General features: G+C 48.0%; 1 protein-coding gene across 1 annotated transcript in view; it reads right to left on the reverse strand.

The window, feature by feature from the left end:
- jag1b (jagged canonical Notch ligand 1b) overlaps positions 1 to 14,547 on the reverse strand; it is a 65,184-nt gene that overhangs the window by 18,726 nt on the left and 31,911 nt on the right. Inside the window, exons 6-15 of the mRNA XM_078230345.1 lie at positions 13,632 to 13,762; positions 12,744 to 12,863; positions 10,130 to 10,243; positions 9,768 to 9,881; positions 8,244 to 8,357; positions 7,315 to 7,361; positions 6,143 to 6,316; positions 4,559 to 4,709; positions 2,068 to 2,232; positions 910 to 1,023 (exon numbers count right to left, since the gene is read on the reverse strand). Coding sequence (XP_078086471.1) covers positions 910 to 1,023; positions 2,068 to 2,232; positions 4,559 to 4,709; positions 6,143 to 6,316; positions 7,315 to 7,361; positions 8,244 to 8,357; positions 9,768 to 9,881; positions 10,130 to 10,243; positions 12,744 to 12,863; positions 13,632 to 13,762 — 1,244 coding nt within the window. The remainder of the gene's footprint in view (positions 1 to 909; positions 1,024 to 2,067; positions 2,233 to 4,558; positions 4,710 to 6,142; positions 6,317 to 7,314; positions 7,362 to 8,243; positions 8,358 to 9,767; positions 9,882 to 10,129; positions 10,244 to 12,743; positions 12,864 to 13,631; positions 13,763 to 14,547) is intronic.

Here is a 14,547-nt window from a genome sequence, read left to right on the forward strand (position 1 = left end):
TTGTTGCAATGCCAGCCTGACAAATACAAACAAAATCTGCATAGATCTACTCACTACACATCTCAGAATCCCTATAGTACAGAAGGTCATCATTTGGCCCATCCAGCCTGTATTGACCACAATCCCACGCAGGCCCCATCGATGTTACCCTACACATTTACCCTGCTAATCCCCCCCAAACACTAGGGCTAATTTAGCATGGCCAATCAACCTAACCTGCACATCTTTCAGACTGTGGGAGGAAACTGGAGCGCCCGGAGGAAACCCACGCAGACACAGGGAGAAGGTGCAAACTCCACACAGACAGCGACCCGAGGCCGGAATTGAACCCGGGTCCCTGGCGCTGTGAGGCAGCAGTGCTAACCACTGTGCATCTAATTACACATCTAAGCTGAGGAGCACAACCGAGACTGAAGGGATCTGGGATATTCACTACAGAGTAAATACTGGGAAGTGGGATTAAGTTGGGGTAGCCCTTGGGTCACTGTGTGGAGTCTGCACGTTCTCCCCTGGGTGCTCCAGTTTCCTCCCACAGTCTAAGGATGTGTAGGTTAAGTGGATTGGCCGTGCTAAATTGCCCCTCAATGTCCAAAGGAGTGTAGGTGAGGAGGGATTAGCAGTGCAAATACGTGGGTTTACAGGGATAGGACAGAGGGTAAGACACTGTCAGAGTTGGTGCAGCCTCAAAGGGCCAAATAGCCGCCTTCTGCACTGCAGGGATTCTAGGATGAACCAAGCGTCCTCTGTCTCTTGAACTTTCTGATGATTGTATGGAGAGGATAAAAGCAACTGTCCCAAGTGTGGAGCAAATACTTCAGATTTATTTACTGAACAGAGAGTCCTACCACCTTGCTGTGGACATTTTTTTTTTTGAGGAGTGCACAGTAACTTGGAGGCTGTTGGACTTACTGATTTGACAAAGGACTCCTTCCCATCCTTCGTGACAGATACATTGATAAACGTTGACTCCGTCAATGCAGGTGCCACCATTTTTACAAGGATCACTTTCACAGTCGTTAATGTCTGTAATGGGGGGGGGAATGAAATAGAGGGTCAGTAAGCTTCTCTCTTTGTTCAAGTCAGTGTAAAATTCTCAAACTTCAAATTATCAGCACTGTTAAAAGGAACGGCAAGTTCCCGCCGACTTCAGACGCAATCCGATCTCGGAAAATAAGAGCACAGATAAAGGCTATTAAATATCGCGACGGTTTTAATCTCCTGTTGAAACAAAGGTCACTGCTTCAATCACACTAAAGACAGCAAACTGATCACAAGTTTGCAAATTGCTGCTCACTAACCACAGGGGAATTGAGTGTCAGGATCAGGGACAGCTCACTGATTACTCACAGATGCCACAAGGTCACGAGGGAAAATAAAAAGCCTTGGATAGTCAAGGAAACACATCAAACCTACAGCACAGTCCAAGGTTCAGACATGAGGGGTTCTGCACATCTAGCACAAGCACTGCTGCTTCATAGTGCCAGCAACCTGGGTTCGATTCCCGGCTTGGGACAGTGCGGGGTTTGCACGTTCTCCCCGTGTCTGCGTGGGTTTCCTCCGGGTGCTCCGGTTTCCTCCCACAGTCCAAGGATGAGAGTTAGGTGGATTGGCCATGCTAAATTGCTCCTTAGGCGTCCAAACGATGTGTAGGTGAAGAGGGATTAGCAGTGCAAGTACGTACGTGGCTTCACAAGGATAGGGCAGGGGAGGGGACCCGGGTAAGACATGGTCAGAAAGTTGGTGCAGCCTCGATGGGCCGAATGGCCACCTTCTGCACTTTCCTCCCACAGTCTGAAAGACGTGCTGGTTAGGGTGCATCGGCCGTGCTAAATTCTCCCTCGGTGCACCCGAACAGGCGCCGGAGTGTGGCGACTGTGTGGGGTTTCACAGTAACTTCATTGCATTGTTAATGTAAGCCTACTAGTGACCAATAAACAAACTTTACAACAGTTGTGACCTGCAGCTCAATATTTACAGAGGAGAAATGAATGGGGTATGAATGGGTGGTGGGGGGGGGGGGGGGGGGAGGTGAAAAGAGGGGGGGAAATAAAAGAACGTTATCCGTACTTTCATGACAGTAAGTGCCGGTGAATCCCTCGTTGCAATCACAGGTGAATTTCCCTCCTGCCTGGCTCTTGCACTTGCCGTGAGGTCCACAGACGTTCGAGGAGATGTAGCGTATCCCAGCGGGCGTGCTGTTGGATGCCACACCAACCGTGCAGCTGTCAATAACTGAAAAACACCAGGAAGCAAAATACTTTCTGAAAATGGAATTTTTCAGAGCCGTGTCAATGAACCCGTACGCTGACGATAACAGCAGGGCATCCAGATGCACGTTCAGCTATCGATAAATTCCACAAAATATTTTAAGTTTAAGAGCACTGTCCCAACCTTTTGGAAGGAAGCCACAAACAGGGATTCTTTCCCCTGTACAATGGGGGGTAAAAAAAGAGTGGGGAACCCCCAAATGTAACAGTTTTGACACAAACAAAACAAAAAAACAAACCACATGCCTGCATACAACTGCCCGCATTTCTCTCTCCCCCCCTCCCCCCCCCCCGACAAGTATAAACACTCGAGGTACTTAGATTTTCTTGTAAATGTTAAAATGCATCAGAAACAAGCTGGGGAAATCACTATCGCGCTCTGTGGTGGGTCTGACCTAACATTCTCCATCCACAGAACAGAACGAGAAAGCCACAGAGCAATTATTAGGCGGAACACACACAGAGAGAGCTGGTTAGTGGTTACGCCTGGGGTCTGCTCCATTGAAAATAATTCCCTCCCCCTTTCTGTAGGAACTCCAGACTCCCACAGCACTCGGGAAACATCGAAGGGTGTGCATTTTGTTTACTGCGCTGACAGGGCTCAGAATGTTGACCCATGAGCTGTGAACCAATAACTTTGGCCAGAAAGGCAGCGACCACTGGTCATAAAGAACATGCCTCTACTTTCTCCGAAGACCAAGGAAATTTGGCATGTCCGCTACGACTCTCACCAACTTTTACAGATGCACGGGGCGGCACGGTGGCACAGTGGTTAGCATTGCTGCTTCACAGCTCCAGGGACCTGGGTTCGAATCCAGGCTCGGGTCACTGTCTGTGTGGAGTTTGCACATTCTCCTCGTGTCTGCGTGGGTTTCCTCCGGGTGCTCCGGTTTCCTCCCACAGTCCAAAGATGTGCGGGTTAGGTTGATTGGCCATGCTAAAATTGCCCCTTAGTGTCCTGGGATGCGTAGATTAGAGGGATTAGCGGGTAAAATATGTAGGGATATGGGGGTAGGGCCTGGGTGGGATTGTGATCGGTGCAGACTCGATGGGCCGAATGGCCTCTTTCTGTACTGTAGGGTTTCTATGATTCTTCTATGAAAGCATTCTTTCTGGTTGTATCACAGCTTGGTATGGCTCCTGCTCTGACCAAGTCCGCAAGGAACTACAAAAGGTCGTGAATGTAGCCCAATCCATCGCACAAACCAGCCTCCCATCCATTGACTCTGTCTGCACTTCCCGCTGCCTCAGCAAAGCAGCCAGCATAATTAAGGACCCCACACACCCTGGACATTCTCTCTTCCACCTTCCTTCTGTCAGGAAAAAGATACAAAAGTCTGAGGTCACGTACCAACCGACTCAAGGACAGCTTCTTCCCTGCCGCTGTCAAGACTTTTGACTGGACCTACCTCGCATTAAGTTGATCTTTCTCTTCACCCAAGCTATGACTGTAACACTACATTCTGCACCCTCTCCTTTCCTCCTCTCTTATGTACTCTATGAACGGTATGCCTGGTCTGTATAGCGCGCAAGAAATACTTTTAACTGTATCCCAATATATTTATTTATTAGTGTCACAAGTCGGCTTACATTAACACTGCAATGAAGTTACTGTGAAAATCCCCGAGTCGCCGCACTCCGGCGCCTGTTCGGGTACACTGAGGGAGAATTTAGCATGGCCAATGCAACTAACCAGCATGTCTTTCCGACTATAGGAGGAAACTGGGCACCTGGAGGAAACCCATGCAGACACAGGGAGAATGTGCAAACTCCACACAGACTGTGACCCAAGTCGGGAATTGAACCCGAGTTCCTGGCACTGAGAGGCAGCAGTGCTAACCACCATGACAATAAATCAAATCAGTGACCACCGGTAGCGAAGAATAGAATCCCTACAGTGCAGAAAGAGGCCATTCGGCCCATCGAGTCTGTACTGGCCACAATCTCACCCACGCCCTATTCATGTAACCCCACACATTTACCCTGCCAATCCCCGACGCTAAAGTCAATTTAGCATGGCCAATCAACCTAACCAGCACGCCTTTCGGACTGTGGGAGGAAACCCATGCAAACACGAAGAGAACGTGCAAACTCCACACAGACAGTGACCCGAGGATGGAATTGAACCCGGGTCCCTAGCACTGCGAGGCAGCAGTGCTAACCACTGTGTACCCATGTGCGCTGTAAAGAACACGCATGCTACCTTCGAGCTGGCATGATGTTACTTAGAATTTCTTGCCCCCCCCCACAGGATAACAAAGAGCTGCTTGCAGCAAATGCCCAGGACCTACCTTCACATGGAGTAGCTCTGCAATGGTCTTTTAAATGGGAACAGTTCTTTCCTTCATAGTCTTCCGGGCAGCTACAGAAGTAATCATTGGCCAGATTAAAGCACGGTGCCCCATTCCGACATGGGTTTGGCTCACAGTAATCTATGTCCAGCTGTAAAACATAAAAAGGGTCATTGGTTTTTTTTTTTGAGGGTAGGTAACATTAGACATTCAAAAAGAGGTGGGCAGGACAGAGACAGCACGTTAAACTCTGGCTGCCGATGGTACACTCACACCACAGCTAACATGGACCTATAATCTGCCTACACAAACTCTCAAGCTTCAACAATTGGTCATCTTAAAGGCTCCCGACTTTTCCAGGCAAAGGAAGGCCGGGCTGGTCAGAAGGACGGTTCCGTGACTCAGCTGGGTAAAGGCAACAAAAGAGGAGGAACAGAGCACAGGATCCCCGGTGTGATGGGATGCTGCACCATGGTGAGCTAGTTAATCTGCAGCCAGCGGTTTGGACACTGCAATTAACCTTCAACGACCCTAGGACTGAGGAGGGGAGGGGAAGAAACAACACTAATCGGCTACAGCGCTTCATCACGAGAGAGAGATTTTATTGGGGGTGTTTTCAGATGCCCAGGGTGCGGAACGTTGACAGGATTGCCTGCTCGTTCATCAGTCCCAGAGAGCAGAAGTCTCTTGCCTCGGAGTCACACTATGACCAGGTAACAGCCCAATCCCGTCGCACTCACACCACACAACAGCCCAATCGTGCCGCACTCACAACGGACACAATGATTAGCACTGCTGCCTCATAGCGCAAGGGTCCTGGGTTCGATTCCCGGCTTGGGTCACTGTCTGTGTGGAGTTTACACATTCTCCCCACGCCTGCGTGGGTTTCCTCCCACAGTCCAAAGATGTGCAGGTTAGGTGAATTGGCCGTGCTAAATTCTCCCTCAGTGTTCCTGAACAGGTGCCGGACAGTGGCGATTAGGATTTTCACAGTAACTTCATTGCAGTGTTAATGTAAGCCTTCTTACGACTAATAAATAAATAAACTTTACTAATACTGTCGCACTCACGCCACAGCCCAATACTGTCGCACTAGCAGAACACACTCACACAATACTACAGGCTAATACTATCACATGGGGATCAGCAGGAAGTGTACCCCAGGCTAGGGTGATGATAAAAGTGCACCAGGAGGGATTTGCAACAATCCAGTCATATCACAGTCATCGTTACAGAGATTAACCTTTTCAGTTCAGATTTTTAACTTGGTCAAATTCGCTGGCCAATGTCCGGATCTGAGCTCTCATTTCCAAATCTAATAGCCCTGGGGCTTGGATTGTAGCCGTCACTGTGCCACTGCAACCCTGTGCGTCACAGAATAAAAGGCTCCTCAGTCCTAGGGTCGTTGAAGGTTCTTTGATTGAGCAGGGGAATTTCAACGGTACACTTCTTTCAAATATTCTTTCCAAGCCCCTGTCCAGTGTGCAGAAGGCCCCAAGTGACTTTGAACAACAGTGTAATACCAGTGAAGGGGGTCTTCATGGTAACCCAGCTATCCAGAGTATGCATTACACCAGAGCTCACCTGACACAGGTTGCCAGAGAAACCAGCAGGACACAAGCACTGGAATCCATTGACTTCATCCTGGCAATGCCCACCATTGAGACAAGGGCCACTTTCGCATTCATTGATGTCTTTCTCACAATCATCACCAGCATAGCCAGGCAAACAGGTGCAGCGGTAGTCATTAACCAAATCCTGAAAAGAGGGGATAAATGAGTCACAACCTTTGAAAACAAGTCTTCACCACAGATTCCCTACAATGCAGGAGGCGGCTATCCGGCCCAATAAAGTCTGCACCAACTCTACGGAAGAACAACTTGCCCAGGCCCACCCTATCCCCAGAACCCCACACATTTAGCATGGCCAATCCACCTAACCTGCACATCTTTGGACACCAAGGGACAAATTTAGTATGGCTAATCCATCTAACCTGCACATCTTTTCAGACTGTGGGAGGAAACTGGAGCACCTGGAGGAAACCCATGCAGATACGGGGATAACGTGCAAACTCCACACACAGTCACCCACGCTGGGAATCGAACCAGACTCCCTGGCACTGTGAGGCAGCAGTCCTAACCACTGTGCCACGCTACAATGGACTAAAACAAACTTAACAGCAAATTGGATCTGACGCGCGCATGTGGGTCAAAATGCTGAAAGGATTCCTCAAGTCTAACCTCAGTGTGGATGTAAACTCTGCCAAACTGCAATGGAGTGTGGATTCAGTGCGAAGTCTATCCCAACTTGTGGGCACGTCGCAAAAGGAGGAACAGGCCATTTGGACCCTCGAGCCTATTCCGCCATTCAACCAGATAATGACAGACCCGATTGTAGCCTAAAACACCACTTGTCTGCTCCCCCTCCCCCAAGTGTGGACCTCCCTTATAGATCAAAAAATCTATCAACACCTGTTGATCAGACTCGGCCTTGAATAAACTCAACAAGCCAGTTCCCACAGCTCGCTCCAGAAGAAAATTACAAGCAATCAACTCCAGAGAAGAAATTCCTCCTCATCCCCCCCATCTAAAACACGAGTCCCTTGCTTATAAACTGGGACCCCCGATTCCAAATCCCGTCACGAGGGGAAGCATCCACTCAACACCAACCTCGAAAGGAAATCTGAACGATATTTAATTGAATCTGTCATTTTGTTATTTAAAAGAAGCCTTTTCACACAAAAAACAGAGACGTACCTTGCAAGTTCCCCCATTTTGGCATTGCCCGTGACAGTCATTCACATCTGTGAACAAAACAACACAAACTTTTACAAAGAATCTCAAAGGACATTCGCACCCAGAAGGACGTGGCAGCTTTGGAGAGAGAGTGCGCAAAGAAAGTCCACCAAGATGTTGGCCATGAGGAGAGGTTGAATAAACTGGTGATTGTGTTCGCTGGAAAGACGGAGGCCGAGGGGAGACCTGATAGAGGTCTACAAAATTATGAGGCATAGGCAGGGTGGGCAGTCAGAGGCTTTTTCCCCAGGGTGGAAGTGTGAATTACAAGAGGCACAGGTTCAAGGTGAGAGGGGGGGAAAGTTTAAGGGAGATGTGCGGGGGAAGTTTTACAGAGTGGTAGGCGGTGGTGGAGGAAGCAGGCACATTAGCAACGCTTAAGAGGCACCTGGATGGGTGCATGAATAGGGAGGGAATAGAGGGATACAGACTGAGTAAGGGCAGAAGGTTTTATTTAGTTTAGTTAGGGCATCATGATCAGCATGGGCTAAGAGGGCCGAAGGGCCTGTTTCTGGGCAGTACAAACGGTTCTAATACAAACGGTCACATATCTTTTGCTTTTTTTCAGGCAATCTGATTATGATGGTCTAACGCCAGGCAAACCCTTTAAAAACAGTGATCAACACTTCAAGCTTTGGCTTGCTTTTCAAGTGTTATCAGGAAGTGGCTACATTATGGTTCAATGACTGATAAAATGTATTATTTTCACACTGGTTCTTCACAATTCTTTGAGAATTTGCCCGAGCTGCAGACATCTCCCTGCCTCGCGTTACTTTTTAGTACCAATTATTCTGAAGGCAGTTTCAAACTTTGCAAACAGTACACATCAGATCTAAAAAAACAATCCCACCCAGCGCCCCCCACCCTCTGTCCCACGTTTAAATACTAACCCAAATCACAATTCTTGCCACTCCACCCTGGCATGCAATCACAATAGTAGTCACCAATCAGGTTTCGGCAAGAGTTCGCATTTGCACAAGGTTTTCCTTCGCATTCGTTGGCATCTGTGATGAGAAAGGATTACAAAAAGAAAGAAATCAGGACATCCATGTGAATAGAGCACGGTGGCAGAGTGGTTAGCATTGCTGCCTCACAGTGCCAGGGACCCAGGCTCGATTCCCGGCTCGAGTCACTGTCTGTCTGTGTGGAGTCTGCATGTTCTCCCTGTGTCTGTGTGGGTTTCCTCTGGTTTCCTCCCACAGTCCAAAGATGTGCGGGTTAGGTGGATTGGTCATAGTAAATCTCCCCTTTGCGTCAGGGGTACAAGCAGGGTAAAATACTTGGGGTTATGGGAAGTGCCTGGGTGGGTTTGTGGTAGGTGCAGACACAATGGGCCGAATGGCCTCTTTCTGCATTGTAGGGATTCTATGACAGCTGTTTGGGACAGTTGAGGGCTAATTCTCAACACCGGAACAGAGTGAGAGTGTGCGTTATAATAAAGCTATGATTAGCTACTGCGTGTTACATTTAGTGATTGTAGCTTCAAACCCCAGGGCTCCTACTCCAACCCAAGTTTGTTGGAAAATCCCCCAGTCGCCACACTCCGGTGCCTGTTCGGGTACACCGAGGGAAAATTTAGCGCAGCCAATGCACCTAACCAGCACGTCTTTCGGACTGTGGGATGAAACCAGAGCACCCGGAGGAAACCCACGCAGACACGGGGAGAACGTGCAAACTCCACACAGACAGTGACCGGAGTTGGGAATCAAACCCGGCTCTTTGGTGCCGTGAGGCAGCGGTGCCAACCACTGTGCCACAGGGAGAGGCCTCATGACGAAGTGACAATTCAAGAAGGTTACTGACACCCAAAGGTGGTGCTTGCGACGTACTTGCCTCTGCTGTGGTACTGACAAGTCGAGGGGCGTTCTAGGGGAACACAAACCACACTGAGCGTGCAGGGAGAAGGGAAATTCAGAGAAGGAAATTAAACTTCCACTTAAAAAGACAACGCAGTTCAGACCAACTCGCTGACGCAAGCACAGATACCCTCCAATAGCGAGGAAGGCAGGATTAAAATAAAAAAAAAGGAAATGCTTGACTGACTCCTAAGTCCAGTAAGACACTTTGCCCCCGTTGTAGTCAAGCAGATTAATGGATTGCAGGAGGAATGTGGCCAGCCCCATTCTTTGGAGGGATCATCCCCCGTTCTAAATCCAGCTGCAAGACTTCTTGGGCTGAAGAGGAAACGGAAAAGGAAGATACGGAATCTTCCCCATAGGAACAAACGCTGCACATGCGTCCCAATCGAGATTTTCACCATCCCCCCCCTTGCCTTTTGTTACAAAGCACGATGCAACACACCCAAAAAAGACCCAAGAATGATAAATAAAAATAGAACATTTTATAGTGCACACATCAAAATAACCAGCTCAAAGTTAAAATGCTTTAAATATTTAAGAAAAAAAGAGTGTTACCTAACTGGCAAGTTTTGCCCATCCATTGCTGCGGGCAAACACATTTGAAGCCACCAATCATATCCTGGCATGTACCACCGTGGGCACAGGGGTTCGGAGCACAGTCGTCGATATCTGTACAAATAGGAAAAAGGGGCAAATTAGCGAAAGGCAAATATTCCACAATTGCATTCGAGTTTGGTGTTTGCCTGCGGTCTGTCCATCTCTTTCCCCTCCCCCCTTCAATTTTATCTTGCTTTTAGATTCATTCAGGATGTCCCGATGCTAAAATTTGTCCCGCTGATTTAAACTGCAGAGTCAGAAGAATGGCCCGTCCAGCCTTCTCCTGTGCCCCTCGCGTGCAGTGCCATCGTGGTACTCACCAACACTGCAAGTCGGACCAGTCCAGCCAGGGAGGCAGAGGCATTCGAACCCCAGGGCCGTTTCTGAACAGCTTCCCCCGTGATGGCAGGGATCAGAGATGCAAGCGTGCTCAGCTACAAGGTGAAGGAAATACTGATCAGCAAATCCACATTCTACTTTTAATTCCTTACAGACCATAACCTGTTCCAATCATTTATTGTCTTTATTGATTTGTCACATGTATTAACAGTGAAAAGTATTGTTTCTTGCACACTATACAGACAAAGCATACTGATCATAGAGTACATAGAGGAGGAGGAAAGGAGGGGGGAAATTGTTTCACACAGAGGGTGGTGAGTGTCTGGAACAAGCTGCCAGAGGCAGTAGATTAGGCGGGTACAATTTTGTCTTTTAAAAAACATTTAGACAGTTACATAGGCAAGATGGGTATAGAGGGATATGGGCCAAACGTGGGCGATTGGGACGAGCTTAGGGGGTGTAAAAAAGGGCAGCATGGACAAGTTGGGCCGAAGGGCCTGTTTCCATGCTGTAAACCTCTATGACTCGATGAGAGAGAGTGCAGAATGTAGTGTTACGTTCATAGCAAGGGTGTAGAGGAAGCTCAGCTTAATATGGGGTAGGTCCATTCGAAAGTCTGATGGCAGCAGGGAAGAAGCTGTTCTTGAGTCATAGAAATCATAGAAACCTTACAGTGCAGAAGGAGGCCATTCGGCCCATCGAGTCTGCACCGACCACAATCCCACCCAGGCCCTACCCCCACATATTTACCCACTAATCCCTCTAACCTACGCATTTTAGGATTCTAAGGGGCAATTTTTTAACCTGGCCAATCAACCTAACCCGCACATCTTTGGACTGTGGGAGGAAACCGGAGCACCCGGAGGAAACCCACGCAGACACGAGGAGAATGTGCAAACTCCACACAGACAGTGACCTGAGCCGGAATCGAACCCGGGACCCTGGAGCTGTGAAGCAGCAGTGCTAACCACTGCGCTACCGTGCCACGTACCAGTCAGTTGGCACGTGACCTCAGACTTGTGTATCTTTTTCCCAAAAGGAAGGAGGTGGAAGTGTGTATGTCCAGGGTGCGTGGGGTCCTTAATTATGCTGGCTGTTTTGCCGAGGCAGCGGGCAGTGTAGACTGAGTCAATGGATGGGAGGCTGGTTTGCATCATGGACTGGGCTACGTTCACAACCCTTTGTAATTTCTTGCAGTCTTGGGCTGAGCAGGAGCTGTGATACATCCGGAAAGAATGCTTTCTATAGTGTATCCGTAAAAATTGCTCTCTCTCCTCGGCAAACATGTTTTTTTGGGAGTACAGACACAGATCCCACGTTCTCTTTAGCTGCCCCATGATTTCAGAGACATTTTTTAATTCCAAAATGACCTAACGCACTCTGACTTAATCCAGAAACAGGATTCCCAGCTGCAGGGATGGGGGAGGAGGTAGGGGGGTGAATCCTAGCTGTTTGTTTCAAATTCTGAGAAAGTTTAAAATTTTGACACAACTAAAATGAAGCAAGAAGTTGATAAAACCGGGCTGATCTTCTGTATTCGAACGTGGGTAAACTGGGACAGGATGTTAAAAACCTCTTAGAAACCAAATACCACAGTCAGGGCCCGAGAAAATTTGATCACTGCAAGTATTTGCAAGCCTGCTACAATTTGCTAATAAAGCCATTAACAAGAGTGATGCATCACAAAGGAGGTAGATAAATAGCTGGACAGAACAAAAATCACTACACACCAGCCAGCCAACTTGGCAATTTGCTTAGTGTTTCCTCTGTTGCATGTCTGAAGAGAACTCTGAAAGGTTTAAGGAAGGCAGGGGTATGTCTCGAGAACGGCACAGTTACACATAATGCACCGAAAATAAACAGTGCTCTGAATTTCCCTCCGAACGTGGGCATTCCCCCTGCCCCCATTTTCACAACTCAATCCTTAATGGCAACATACTTTCAACTACTTTCCCCCGTTCAATGCTCTCCCATTCCCTTCCTGAAATCAGAACAGAATAGCAGAGGCGGCCGCCATTCGACCCGTCCAGGCAGCGCCAGCTCTTGTGAAGAGCGATCCGGTTAGACCCACTCTCCGTATCCTCCATCCCCCAGTTTACCATTCCCCTCCTTCAAAACATTCACCCAATTCCTTTTCCAAAGCTGCTATTGAATATGCATGTCCGAAGGTGGTGTCGGTTAGGGGGATTGACCATGGTAAATTGCCCTTAGTACCCACGGTGTGTAGGTTGGGTGGATTGGCCATGCTAAATTGCCCCTTAAATGTCCAATGATGTGCAGGTTACTGGGGTAAATATGTGGGGTTACTGGGATAGGGCCTGGGTGAGATGTTCCATTGTACAGTCGGTGCAGACTTAATGGGCTGAATGGCCTCCTGTTGCACTGTAGGGATTCCATGATTCTGTGAAAATGCAAAACTCACTAGCACAAAGAGCAGTTGAGGCGAACAGAATAGCTGCATTCGTGGGGAATGCGAGACAGACATTCGAGGGAGGAACACGTGGATCGAGTTAGATGCAGAGAGGCTGGAGGTAGTTCACAAGGAGTATTTACACATGCTGTAAATATTTTGCAAGTCAAAGCGCTAACACTCACCTATTTCGCAGTTTTGCCCAGAGTAGCCATCGGAGCAAGTACATTGGTACTTATCCGGTCCAGTGTTGCTACAGGTACCACTATTCAAACAGGGCTGGTGTGTCCCACAGTAATTTAAATCTGAAAGGCATGGATATGGAGGCATCCGATTAGACACTAACCGCGTTGCATCGACAGCAGAAAACTGCAGATGCTGGAAATATTACAAGAATAAAAAACTAGATATGGACAGATCAAAAGGTTTGTTTTTCATTCATTCGTGGGGCATGGGCGTCGCTGGCTGGCCAGCATTTATTGCCCATCCCTAGTTGCCTAAGGGCAGCTGAGACTCAACCACATTGCTGTGACTCTGGAGTCACATGTAGGCCAGACCGGGTAAGGACAGCAGGTTTCCTTCCCTAAAAGGACATTAGTGAACCAGATGGGTTTTTCCAACAATGGTTTCATGGTTACTCTTAATTCCAGATATTTTTTATTGAATTCAAATTCCATCTACCATGGTGGGATTCGAACCCAGGTCCCCAGAACATTAGCTGAGTTTCTGGATTAAGAGTCTGGCGATAATACCACTAGGCCATCGCCTCCCCTCATTGCTTGCGATGAAGCTGCTCCAAACATTAATCCTTTACGTTATTGACACGTCTGGTGCTCATTGAAGATTCTGTTTAAAAAGTGACTCGCTGGTAATTAACTCAGTCGTTCATTTTTATTGAATAAAAGGTCGGAATCATCAGGAGGTTACCAAAGCAAATAAAAGACCTTTTTATTCCAACTCAAAATTTCACCCACCTACAATTTAAACGCTTAAATATTCCAAATCCACATTCTCCCCTCTGCATTTCAGAACACTAGCAACTCACCCAACGTATCTACGCAGCTTTAGCCTACCTTTGTTACACAACTGACCACCCCAGTTAGTTTCACAGAGACACTGCCACGGTTCGATGCAGGTACCATGGACACATCCCGGGTGAGGAATGCACTTGTCACAGTACAACCCCTGCCAGCCATATTGGCACCTGTAAAACACGTTTAAAAAATTAATTATATTTTTAAAAAAAGACAAAGCCAAACCAGCCGCTAAATTTCTCGGCAGCACAGAGTGGTTATTTCCTCCGCGCCCCCCCACCCCCATTTTCTTCCTTTATTGATGCCTGATAAACAAATATTTAAGGCAGAATTTCCAATGTTCGGAAGCCAACTCTCACACAAAGAGTGACTGTTCAGCGAGGCACAGCGTGGTGTTACCAAACAATCTCATCTTATTCCCAAACCCTGCGGAACTGGAGTCAGAAAGGGCGAATGTGTGTGTGTGTGTGTCAAATTTGTCCTCACAGACAACATCAGATTTAGCTGAATCACGAGACTCGCCTGCGAATAATGGGACCAGCAAATTAAACATTCTAGTGGTCTAGATATAAAAAAAAAAGGGAGGCAGAAAGAAAAAAACCACACCATCTTCACTTTCAAAATCTCTACCAAACCGCCACCCACCCCCCCCCCCTGCTCAAATGACCAACATTCAGCCACTTCCTGTGACCCTCAAAGCGACTGCGGGAAAGCAATTTACTTCTAAGGCTGATCCGTCCAACAGTTAAGGTTAGAATGATCAGCCTGTTGTATTTTGGTAGCTGTCTTTCATTTCATTCCTGCTCTTTTTCCCAGACACTGGCATTCCTTCCCTTCCATATTCTTTTCCCAGCACACTGAGGGGGGGGGGGGGGGGGGAGGAGGAGAGTTGGGGGGGGGGTGAGGGGGGAGGAGAGGAGGAGAGAGTTTAACTAGCTCCCAAACAATGACATGC

This window comes from Mustelus asterias, chromosome 15, assembly GCF_964213995.1.
Source record: "Mustelus asterias chromosome 15, sMusAst1.hap1.1, whole genome shotgun sequence".
NCBI classification, from domain to species: domain Eukaryota; kingdom Metazoa; phylum Chordata; class Chondrichthyes; order Carcharhiniformes; family Triakidae; genus Mustelus; species Mustelus asterias.